Source organism: Podarcis raffonei, chromosome 12 (assembly GCF_027172205.1).
Source record: "Podarcis raffonei isolate rPodRaf1 chromosome 12, rPodRaf1.pri, whole genome shotgun sequence".
Lineage (NCBI taxonomy): Eukaryota > Metazoa > Chordata > Lepidosauria > Squamata > Lacertidae > Podarcis > Podarcis raffonei.
This window is the reverse complement of record NC_070613.1, coordinates 8,054,549-8,067,514: the sequence shown is the minus strand read 5'-3', so window position 1 is coordinate 8,067,514 and position 12,966 is coordinate 8,054,549. Positions and strand designations below refer to the sequence as shown.

The following is a 12,966-nucleotide window of genomic DNA, read 5'->3' as shown; positions in this document are numbered from 1 at the left end:
ATGGGCGTGACCCTGGCAGACCCAACAAAAGGGTCAGTCACACAGCCATCTTCCCTTCTCCCTTCTCTCTCTTGACTCTTCCTGATGCTCTTATGCTGTCTGCTGGTCCTCAGCCAGCAGCACATGGACTCATTCCCCACATGAGATCAACCCACACTCTCTTCTGTAACTACAAGCTAAAGCCTACCTTTGGGACCATACTGTGAACTGAATGTAAGTAAACTTCTTATTACTTTTCAGAGAAGACTCCTGTGTCTTTATTGTTTTTAAGAGGGAAATAAGGGGAATTTAAAAGGGACGCGGGTGGCGCTGTGGGTTAAACCACAGAGCCTAGGACTTGCCGATCAGAAGGTCAGCGGTTCGAATCCCCGCAATGGAGTGAGCTCCCGTTGCTCGGTCCCAGCTCCTGCCAACCTAGCAGTTCGAAAGCATGTCAAAGTGCAAGTAGATAAATAGGTACCGCTCCGGCGGGAAGGTAAACGGCGTTTCCGTGCGCTGCTCTGGTTCGCCAGAAGCGGCTTAGTTATGCTGGCCACATGACCTGGAAGCTGTACGCTGGCTCCCTTGGCCAATAAAGTGAGATGAGCGCCGCAACCCCAGAGTTGGTCACGACTGGACCTAATGGTCAGGGGTCCCTTTACCTTTTAAAGGGGAATTTACCAGGAACAATCCAAGCCAGACTGGATTGCTTAACTCAAGAGATTCTAACGAATCTACCAACTAGCTTCCTTAGCTATACATGGAATGTGCTCTGCTACTAGCTCACTAGCGTGAGTGAGAATCACATTTAATCAATATACCCTCTCCTACTGTCCTCAACATTCCCACAATTCCAAGCAAAGTTAACCCTGAGTAAGCACTGGACCCCTCGCCAAATCTCTCACCACTTGGATATGGGGGGGGGACACATGCCAATACACTCCCCCCTCCAGTTATGCACACAAAACACTAGTGTGTCTCCAGTGATTCAAAGCACTGGCGATTAGTCCATGGCATTCCAGAACCATCGGCACGCCAAGGCAGAACCCGTTCCAGCTTTCCAAGCCCCTGATTGTCTCCTACTGGTGTGAAAGTTAAAAGGGGACACACAATTCATTGTTAATCTCCATCTCGACTGCTCCGTATTTACTCGCCCTTCAAAACCGTTCAAGGAAGGCTTTCGGTAATTCAGCCAGGATTACTCTGAACTTTGTAGCGCTTTAATTAGTCTTATTTACTTAGGAAAAATAAGGCTACAGAGTTTGGTAGCTCCTGTTGTTTAGCTTCTATAAATACAGATGGGTTCCTAAGCAAGGGCACTGAGTGAAGTGCACTTAGCCTTCATTGCAGCAGAGATGAGAAACAGTGATTTTGTGCCGTTCGTTTTTACGGGGGAAATGCCACCCTAACGGATGACATTACCGTGCAATTAGTCCTTATTTGTTCACCCTCAAGGTTAAAAGTGAGTTTGTGCAGCTCCATGTGAAGAAGAAGCAACTGTGAAATAACGCATTTCATTGCAGCGAATTTTCTCCGCAGAGTTTGGGGGACACATGGGGCAAAATGGTCGCCCATCCCTAAGGGAACCCACTGTCAACATGTTGTTGTTGTTGTTTAGTCGTTTAGTCGTGTCCAACTCTTCGTGACCCCATGGACCAGAGCACGCCAGGCACTCCTGTCTTCTACTGCCTCCCGCAGTTTGGTCAAACTCATGCTGGTAGCTTCAAGAACACTGTCCAACCATCTCGTCCTCTGTCATCCCCTTCTCCTTGTGCCATCCATCTTTCCCAGCATCAGGGTCTTTTCCAGGGAGTCTTCTCTTCTCATGAGGTGGCCAAAGTATTGGAGCCTCAGCTTCAGGATCTGTCCTTCCAGTGAGCACTCAGGGCTGATTTCCTTCAGAATGGAGAGGTTTGATCTTCTTGCAGTCCATGGGACTCTCAAGAGTCTCCTCCAGCACCATCATTCAAAAGCATCAATTCTTTATGGTCCAGCTCTCACTTCCATACATCACTACTCGGAAAACCATAGTTTTCACTATATGGACCTTTGTTGGCAAGGTGATGTCTCTGCTTTTTAAGATGCTGTCTAGGTTTGTCACTGCTTTTCTCCCAAGAAGCAGGCGTCTTTTAATTTCGTGACTGCTGTCAACATGGCTTCCCCTAAAGAATTCTGGAAGCTGTAGTTTTTTTTAGGGTGCTGAGAGCCATTATTAGGATATCCCTATTCCCCTTGGGAGAAAAGCAATGACAAACCTAGACAGCATCTTAAAAAGTAGAGACATCACCTTGCCCACAAAGGTCCGTATAGTTCAAGCTCTGGTTTTCCCAGTAGTGATGTATGGAAGTGAGAGCTGGACCATCAAGAAGGCTGATCGCCGAAGAATTGATGCTTTTGAATTCTGGTGCTGGAGGAAACTCTTGAGAGTCCCATGGACTGCAAGAAGATCAAACCTCTCCATTCTGAAGGAAATCAGCCCTGAGTGCTCACTAGAAGGACAGATCCTGAAGCTGAGGCTCCAATACTTTGGCCACCTCATGAGAAGAGAAGACTCCCTGGAAAAGACCCTGATGTTGGGGAAGATGGAGGGCACAAGGAGAAGGGGACCACAGAGGATGAGATGGTTGGATGGTGTTCTCGAAGCTACCAGCATGAGTTTGATCAAACTGCGGGAGGCAGTGGAGGACAGAAGTGCCTGGCGTGCTCTGGTCCATGGGGTCACAAAGAGTCGGACACGACTAAACGACTAAACAACAACATTCCCCTCACAGAACTACATTCCCCTGAGTTCCCTGGTAAGAGGGATTGATTGCTAAACCACTCTGGGAATTGTAGAATTGAGCACACTGCATTTTCAAAATAAAAAGAATAGGAACCTTCACCCACAGATTCTTTCATGATGTGTTTCACCACAGTATACTGTGATGTTTGCATTGTGTGTTTTGTGAGGGGAACAGGGGGGGTCTCCTATCAATACTCGGGCACCCTAAGCAAACTACAGTTCCCAGGATTCTTTGGTTCCCAGCATACCTGAAGGAGCGTCTCCACCCCCATCATCCAGCTGTCTGATATTTTATCATGTTTTTAATATTCTGTTGGGAGCTGCCCAGAGTGGCTGGGGAAACCAATCTGGTATACAGTGGTACCTCAGGTTTCCGTATAGGGAAATAAAAATGCTGTCCATCTTCACGTATCTAACTAAATTAAGATCTTCCCTCACTACAGTGGTACCTCAGGTTACATACGCTTCAGGTTACAGACGCTTCAGGTTACAGACTCCGCTAACCCAGAAATAGTACCTCGGGTTAAGAACTTTACCTCAGGATGAGAAAAGAAATCGTGTGGCGGCAGCAGGAGGCCCCATTAGCTAAAGTGGTACCTCAGGTTTAGAACAGTTTCAGGTTAAGAACAGACCTCTGGAACAAATTAAGTTCTTAACCCGAGGTACCACTGTAAATTTATACCTGGCAGTGGGAATGTGTTTCTCAAACTTTGGTCTCCAGCTGTTTTTGGACCACAACTCCCATCATCCCTAGCTAGCAAGACCAGTGGTCAGGGATGTTGGGAATTGTAGTCCAAAACACCTGGAGACCAAATTTTGAGAAACGCTAGCTTAAGTCTGTGGCGTATAAAGGAATACTTTATTTTTGTCTGTTCTGAATACTGCAGCATTCAGCTTTGTTGGATGTCCCTGAGATGTGGTGTTGTGAGAGAGGGAGAAATATTTTTTTCTTTCTCCACCCTTCGTACAGCAATGTGCAATTTTGTACACTTCCATCAGGTCAACTCTTACTTGCGATTTCTCTGAACTAAACACCCCACTTTCCTCACAATAAACAGTTTTTCACTGGGATCTTTTCGTTGGGAGAACTGTCCATTTATTCTTGCTCTCGGCTTCCTGTTGTTTAACCAGTTCCTGATGTGCAAGAAAATTTCCTGGTTTTGCCAACACCTCAGATTGATAGAGAACAACATACCACACAGTGGCTTTTACAAAACAAAATTCACATCTCAGAAGTCCCAGAGCTGTCTGGCAAATCCGTTTGGCACTTCTCAACCAGACAAGGAGGCCCTAGGCACTACTGCAGACCTTCATGAATATTTACTGTTTCCAAAGCCCTACAAAACGTTGGCTTGGATAATCTCTATTTTTAATGGGTTTTCTCTTTCATTTAGCCTACATCTTAAAAAAAAAACACCCCAAAAACACTGAGAACAAAATCCATGTTTAAATTATTCAGGAGGCATTCTTGTACATCTCAGCAGATTCAAGAAGAATAGCGTTAATTTTTAAAAACTCGGGAAGGTCAACTGGCGGTTAGGATATCATCCACCCTCAGGTATATTTTGCTAAGCCTCCCCTAAGGTAAAGGTGAAGGGACCCCTGACCATTAGGTCCAGTCGTTACTGACTCTGGGGTTGCGGCGCTCATCTCGCTTTATTGGCCAAGGGAGCCAGCGCACAGCTTCCGGGTCATGTGGCCAGCATGACTAAGCCGCTTCTGGTGAACCAGAGCAGCACACGGAAACGTCGTTTACCTTCCCACCAAAGCGGTACTTATTTATCTACTTGCACTCTGACGTGCTTTCGAACTGTTAGGTTGGCAGGAGCAGGGACCGAGCAACAGGAGCTCACTCCATCACAGGGATTCGAACCACTGACCTTCTGATCGGCAAATTCTAGGCTCTGTGGTTTAACCCACAGTGCCACCCGCATCCCATAAGCCTCCCCTAGGTACCATCTTTTTAATATATTTTTTAATTTATACTTTTCAGGTTTATATTTTTCACTGATTTTACAATCTTTTGACATTTCAAAACTTGAGTTCCTTCCCCCTCTTTTTGCGGTTTCTTAAATTTATTTTTAATATCTTCTGCATATCAAGATTCATTTAATTTGCTCATTTATTCATCTTCTTTAAATATATACTCTTATGAAACTGCAGGTTATTACAATAATCCTGCCAATGTTCTTATCTGTTTACAATTTGTCTGTAAATACACAGTAAACCATTTCCATTCTTTTATTAAGAGTTCGTTATCTTGATTTCTTACTCTTCCAGTTTCACTATTTCTGCATATTCCATAAGTTTTTGTATCCATTCTTCCTTAGCTGGGACTTCTGCTTCTTTCCATTTTGGGGCGAGTAATATTCTTGCTGCTGTAGTAGCATACATAAATAAATTTCTATACAGTTTGGGTAGTTCTGTCCTTATAATTCCCAAAAGAAAAGCTTCTGGGTTTCTTACAAACATTATTTTAAACATCCTTTTCATTTCATTATATATCATTTCCCAGTAAGCCTTAACCCCCACATATGGCAAAAAGAACCTTCTTTCTCTTTACATTTCCAACACTTATTTGATTTAGATTTATACATTTTTACCAATTTACTCAGTGTTGGATATCATCGATATATCATTTTCATATAATTTTCTCTTAGACTATAACATGCTGTAAATTTTATATCCATATTCCACAATGGTCCCCATGCTTCCATATCCCCTAGGCACCATCCTTGATGGAAAAGAAAATAAGACAGGAATTAACTGGCCTGCCGCTCTATACATTTAAAACAACCTTACAGCACTTTCAAATGCCATAACAACAACAACAATTTATACCCCACCCATGTGGCTGGGTTTTCCCGCCAATCTGGGTGGCTCCCAACAGAATTAAAAACACGATAAAACATCAAACATTAAAAACTTCCCTGAACAGGGCTGACCTCTGATCTCTTCTAAAGGTCAGATAGTTGTTTATTTCCTTGACATCCACAGGGCAGGTGCCACCACCAAGAAGGCCCTCTGCCTGGTTCCCTGTAACCTCACTTCTCACAGGGAGGGAACTGCCAGAAGGCCCTTGGAGCTGGACCTCAGTATCTGGGCTGAATGACGGGGGTGGAGACTTTAAAAGAGGCTCAGACTAATTCAATATTGCTAATCAATGTAAGTAAAGTATATAATCAATGGCGAATAACTCCAATGACTCTGTTCTACCTCCGTACGCTTCTGAATGCCACCGGAGTCGTGACCACACTAGGAAGATGCAACTGTTAAAACTGAAATTAATTCAACATAAAATTACCCTCAGGTAACAGTTCTGAAGTGTTTAAAAACATTAAATGACTAGCAAGCAGACCTCCAGCACAGTCAAAATCTAGAAGCAAACCTTCCCCTTTTAACTCGGGTGAAGCTGTACATTTTTACTCCTTCGCTGGTCTTCTATTGGGCCAAAAGATCAAGCTAGCTACTGTGTTAAAACCCTCTTTTGTTTCAGCACATTCAAATGGCTCCCCCAGAGCAGCAGAACAAACACACAGCCAAAACTCAAGAAGTGTTTGCCAGAAATCCCATTAATAGACACTTATTCCTCCAGCCACTCATTCATACCGGGAGGGAAATTGTGATGAAATTCCAGCTTAAACAAGCCTCATAACCAGATATTATAGCTCGAAAAAGCTTTACCTGCATTCCAGCTGTACGGGATGCCCTGCAATATGTATTTTTGACAGAGACCAAGGATTCGACTTTTCATTTTTTCATACTGTCCTATCAGATGCCTCCAGGAAGCCCAGAAATGATGTGAAGAACATGAGAACCTGCTGGATCAGGCCGATGGCCCATGTTGTCCAGCATCCTGATCTCACAAGGACCAGCCAGTTGCCTGTGGGAAACCGGCAAACAGGATTCGAGCACAAGACCCCTCTCCCTCCGGTGAGAAATTTTCTAAGAGGCTTAGAGATGTCTCCTGCTGTGCAGGAGGAACTACTTCATGCAGGAGCTACTCACAAGTAAGCCTCTTTCCCCAAATATGTGTACCTATTCCCCTCCCAGGGCTATAATTCCCAGAGTGGTTTAACAATCTGTCCCTCTTCACAGAGAACTCTGGGAAATGTGGCTCAGAGGGAGGAACAGAGAGGTCTCCTAACAACTCTCAGCACCCTGAACAAACTACACCTCCCAGAATTCTTTGGGGAAAACCATGACTGTTTAAAGTGGTACACTACCGCTTCAATGAGAGCTGGACCATAAAGAAGGCTGATCGCTGAAGAATTGATGCTTTTGAATTATGGTGCTGGAGGAGACTCTTGAGAATCCCATGGACTGCAAGAAGATCACACTTATCAATTCTGAGGGAAATCAGCCCTGAGTGCTCACTGGAAGGACAGATCCTGAAGCTGAGGCTCCAATACTTTGGCTACATCATGAGAAGAGAAGACTCCCTGGAAAAGACCCTGATGATGGGAAAGATTGAGGGCACAAGGAGAAGGGGACGACAGAGGACAAGATGGTTGGATAGTGTTCTGGAAGCAACCAGCGTGAGTTTGACCAAACTGCGGGAGGCAGTGGAAGACAGGAGTGCCTGGCATGCTCTGGTCCATGGGATCACAAAGAGTCAGACACGACTAAACGACTAAACAACAACAACAGCAACCGCTTCAACAACACGTGTGGTAGCCAGGGCACATCGTGTTCCTATTGCATACTCAGATACCAGGGATGCAGGTGGTGCTGTGGTCTAAACCACTGAGCCTCTTGGGCTTGCCGATCAGAAGGTCAGCGGTTTGAATCCCCCTGCAACAGGGTGAGCTCCCGTTGCTCTGTCCCAGCTCCTGCCAACCTACAGTTCGAAAACATGCCAGTGCAAGTAGATAAATAGGTACCATTTCGGCGGGAAGGTAAACGGCATTTCTGTACACTCTGGTTTCCGTCATGGTGTTTCATTGTGCCAGAAACGGTTTAGTCCTGCTGGCACATGACCCGGAAAGCTGTCTGTGGACAAACGCCGGCTCCTTCGGCCTGAAAGCGAGCTGAGCGCCGCAACCCCATAGTCCCCTTTGACTGGACGTAACCGTCCAGGGGTTACCTTTTTACCTACTCAGATACCTTGAGAGACTACATTTGCCAAGACACCTTGCTGATTGCACACATTCACAAGCTTATTCTGCATTTTGTGTTGAAGAAATTCAGGAAAACCGTTCTCATCTCGTAATATAATTGAACATTACAAGATGGGGAATGTTTGCATTATGAACTGTATAAATCACTATGTGGAATCTGACACTATTGAGTCGTGGCCAATCCTGAACGGACCCACCAGGAAAGGAATAAGAGCAAATGGGGAACTGCAAACTTTCTGATAGGTAAAGGTAAAGGGACCCCTGACCATTAGGTCCAGTCGTGGCCGACTCTGGGGTTGCGGCGCTCATCTTGCTTTACTGGCCGAGGGAGCCGGCATACAGCTTCCGGGTCACATGTGCAGTATGACTAAGCCGCTTCTGGCGAACCGGAGCAGCACACAGAAACGCCGTTTACCTTCCCGCTGGAGTGGTACCTATTTATCTTCTTGCACTTTGATGTGCTTTCGAACTGCTAGGTTGGCAGGAGCAGGGACCGAGCAACGGGAGCTCCTCCCGTTGTGGGGATTTGAACCGCCGACCTTCTGATCTGTGGTTTAACCCACAGCGCCACCCGCGTCCCACAAACTTTCTGATACATGTACCCTTATGATACATTTGTTTGATTATTAAGTTGCATTTTGTGGCTAACTTAAAACAAAAAAAGTAGTTGCGCATCTGAAAACAGAAAGTCAATTCCTTAAGTCAAAGGCTGCAAAGCGATGCCGTTCCCCAAATATTTTTTTGTTTTTCCAGAGCTGCAGAATATCTTCGCCTCAAACTGTCAAACCATCGCTACAGATTAAGGTTTCATCAGAAATTAAAATTCAGCCTACATTGTTTCACACAGCAGTGGGGATTTATGCCTGCTTATAATTTGTATGTTTTATTTTATTTTAAAAACGCAACCACATCCAGCTTTTGCACAGAACTGCAACTTGGGGGGGGGGGACTGTGGCTCTCCAGATGTTGTCAAAATCCAAATCCCATCTGCCCCAACCAGCATGGCCAAAGATTGGGAACGATGGGAGTTGTAGTCTGACAAGGTCAGAGGCTCCTCCACCCTTGCTTGTAGATACTGTCTTATCACAGGGTCTTCACTGTGGTGGCACCTACCTTTTGAAATCCCCTCCCATTAAATATTATTCAGGTGCCACCGCTACTGTCTTTCTGGAACTTGCTAAAGTTCTTTCAACATGCCCCTTAAGCAGAGATATTCATCCCAGTCTACACCCAAATTGGAATTGTTTTTAATTGTTTTCATATATATGGATTTTGAGATATTTTTATTGTATTATTTAATCACTGGTGTGTTTGACACCCTGGCCTCCTATAGAATCACAGAATCGTAGAAGGTTTTATTTACACATATCATAGAATCATAGAATTGTAGCATTGGAGGGGACCCTGAGGGTCATCTAGTCCAACCCCCCTGACTCCAACTCCCATAAACCCAAGCCAACAAGGCTAATGGTCAGGGATGATGGGAACTGTAGTCCAGAAACTTCTGAAGGTTCACATGCCTCACAGGTTCCACACTTGGAGATAGTACCGAGCTAGAGGAATGCATAATATGAGTTTCTATAAGGCAGTTTCCTATGTTCCAAAGCAGACATTAAACTTTCCTAATTGCCGGATTAAAAACAAACCCCAGCATTTGCATTAAATATTAAAATTCCATTACTTCCAAAGTCTGGTCCAAATCCTTCTGGCAGCCATTCCAAAATCCACCAAACTTTCAACAAAATCTACTTACGATCCATGCTTGCCTGAGCAAACATTATGTATTGTCAATCATGTTGTTTGTAACATTCCATCCTTTACACCCCAAACTGTATGCATTCTTAGTGATGACTTAATTTCTTGCACTATCTTTTGCTGGTACAAAACATATGTATCCACACACAAATGATACAAATGTGGAATGTAATCCACTGAGAGCAGTCAAGTACAACATTCCTTGTAAAGAAGACATACAGAGGAATGTTTGGTCCAGCCAGTTGAAAACTTCCTGATTTGCTCCTGGCTGGAGCATCCTTCCTTTGGCATGTGACTAGAGGCGGGCATGACCATACCTGTCCAGGTAACAAAAGGAAAAGGCATGCTGCCACACCCTCTCTTTTTCACTTCCTTCCTCGTTGGACCAGCTTTTTAGCTAGGAATGCTCTGCTAGCGCTCAGCTAGCAGAAGCACTGGGATTATTCCTCCATATGGGGTAGATCCACATGTACATATCTGTAATTAAGTCTGCCTTCGGGGATCCAACTGTGAACTGATGTGAGTAAACTTCTTTTATTGACTTTAAATAAGATTGCTGTGTCTTTGTTCTTTTAAGAGGGATAAAAGGGAACTTACCAATACTGAATTGTATGATAGTGAGAGGTTTACACACGCCTGCAACCAGCTATCTGCTGTGCATGTAAAAGAGGAATGTAAACTCTGCTAAGTAAAGGAACTTGTCAGCGCAAGTTAGGAAGAATATTAATAAACAATATATCCTCTCCTGCCACCCTGAACATTCCCACAACAAACACATTTGTATTGTTGACATTTTTCAGTCACCTCCCTTAGTCCACCAAATCGCTATTCTCGTGAGCAACACATGCCTTCAGGGCATGGAATAATGGAGCTAACTTTTTAAATATCTAAGCAGATATATGGGCCTGATCCGTACCTGGGCAGGAGGCAGCCTAGCAGCTCTACGTGGTGGGAGAGGAATACACATTTGTATTTGTCGTACAGGAATGCAACCATCCATTTATTTAGCTATAGACTACAAAACCCATAGTGCAGTGCAACCAAGAGGAATGGAACATGGGGAAAGACACCCAAGGAATTGAAATCGACACACAATCAGAACCAGCTGAAATTATCAGCCACACCACTGTGGGAGCACAACAACAAAAATGGACGCTTTCCAAAAGGTTTGGCTCATACATATTTCCTAAGCAAAGTCCCAGACTCTCTGCACTGCACACATACGGCATCACTGGAAAGCCTTGGATCATGTGCCCAGGAAGGGCAGGTCTTCTAGCAATAGTGGATCATTCCACTCTGGAAAGCCATCTGAACCAAGCACAATGGAGTGTGGTCCTTGCTAGCAATGTGATCTACTGACACAACCTATTATGTAATGATAATAACTGCCTCCTATGCCCATCTCAAGGCAATGCACAGAATGCAAAAAAAAAAAAAAAAAACAGATCTGCAAGCACTGAGCAGTAGACAAATTTAATAAAGGATAATAATAAATTTTAAAAGATGCATCTTCAGTGTTCACCCAAAGCTGTGCAGTGAAGCGGCCAGAAGCACCTCTGCAGGGAGAGATTGCCACAATTTAGGGGCTGCTGCAGAGAAGGCCCTGTCTGAAGGACGGCAGTGGATCTACCACAAGAGACCCCCCTACTGATCTTAATACCTGAGAGGGTCCGTAGGAGAGGAGGCTATCTCTCAGATATTTGGGGCTAGGTTTGGGCCATAGGGACCCCCAGTTCAAAGGAAGCCCCAGTGTGAAAAGGTGCAGTTGCAATCACCACTGGGAACAAACGAACAAACTTCATCACAGGCTGAAATCTAGATGTGACCATCTTTTTAGGGCGCATGGTGGTTAATTATAATAAACCTAATAATTATGAAGGGGGCTTTATTCAAAGTACACTGGAGGTGAGTCCCAGGGCTTGATGTCAACAGCAGGACTTGTCCCTCACCCCATGAGCAAGGTGATTACTAAACCTATCTAAAAAGAGGTCCTCTGTTCATGTGCAGAGTGTTTTCCGTTCTTCTTACTTCAGGGAAGGGCCACCAACTTTGGGTGTGTTCCGGAGGCAATTGCACCTCAAAGCAAGTAGGGAAAGATTGCAGTGAGTTCCCTGATTGTGTTATTTTTTAAAAGAAACTGATGAAAAAGGGGGGAAAGGGATTTCTATGGAGACCCCTTTAGCCCAGAATCTTGTTCTCACAGCTGCTGGCCCTACCTCACAGGGTTGTTGTGAAGGTAATGTGAGATGTGTGTGCACACATGCGCAAACCATGTACGCCACCTCAGGGTGAAAGCAAGACATTAATATAGAAAGAAAGAAGGTGGCAGGTGTCCACAAGCAAGATCTGAGCACAACAACCCTCTCCTCAGCTGCATTAAAAGGGGGTTGGAATGGATGACCTTTGGGACCCCTTTCAACTCTGCAATGATAGTATGAAATAAAAAGCCCCAGCGTTCCTCTGTGCCCTGCAGTGTGGGGGTCAATACCCCTTTCCTGCTACCTATGGGCCTTCACCCCCCCCCCGCCCCCAACCACTGGGGATGGGACAGCAAGCCAGGCGTCGCAGACATGTGTACCAGAGCATCCTCGTGGCGCGCGCAAGGTCCTCGGAAACATCTCCAGGTAAGGCTCTTTTTTTGGGGGGGAGGGGGAAAAACCCGGAGAGCCGCTGCCGGTCCGTGTCGACACCACGGAGCTGGCCGGACCAACCAACCAACCAACCAACCAGCTTCGCAGGTCCCTAACTGCAGGTGTGAGCTAGGTGCGCGCGCGCGGGGGGGGGGGTTTCCCCGTAGAGGCGCCTCTTCCTCCCCTCCCCCCCAAAGAGACCTCTCTCCGGCCACTTACCGGCAGCAGGAAGAAGAAAGCGGCGGGGAGCGCTCGGGGGCTGCGCAGCTGGGCCGAGCGCCTCCCCATGAGGGCAGCCCCCGGTGCCGGCCGTCCTTAGCGCCTCACGCCCGCCCCGAGCGCGTCGGCTCCGGCAGAGACAAGCGCATCGCAGGCGCCCGGAGCCGCCGCCGACGCTAATAAAAGGCCAGTCCCAGGCAAACTAACTTCCTCTGCTGCCGCAGAGCCGCCGCCTTCTCCTGCGCTCGCTGCGCGCTCCGCCCGAGGCTGCCTCGCTCAGGTCCCCCCTCCCCGCCCTTGAGGATCAAGGGGGAGGCAGCAGGATCGAGAAACTCCCGTTGCCTTCGGTTTCAGGATCCCCCCCTCTCTGTGTGTGTGCTAAGATCACAGATGAGGAAGACAAGGGGACCTCTGAGCAGATGCATAGAGCCTCCCCACCCCGCGCCTCCAGAAAGCTGCCCACTGACCCGGTGATGTGGTG

General features: G+C 46.1%; 1 protein-coding gene across 3 annotated transcripts in view; it reads right to left on the bottom strand.

Annotated features, from left to right (window-relative positions):
• Positions 1-12,721, bottom strand: part of CRHR2 (corticotropin releasing hormone receptor 2) — a 191,179-nt gene extending 178,458 nt beyond the window's left edge. For 2 of the 3 annotated variants that reach the window (XM_053359521.1, XM_053359522.1), the window contains exon 1: positions 12,486-12,721. In XM_053359521.1, the coding sequence (XP_053215496.1) occupies positions 12,486-12,554 (69 nt within the window). In that variant the 5' untranslated portion in view covers positions 12,555-12,721. The remainder of the gene's footprint in view (positions 1-12,485) is intronic. The other variant, XM_053359519.1, reaches the window with a different exon arrangement.
• Between the last annotated feature and the right edge of the window lie 245 nt (positions 12,722-12,966).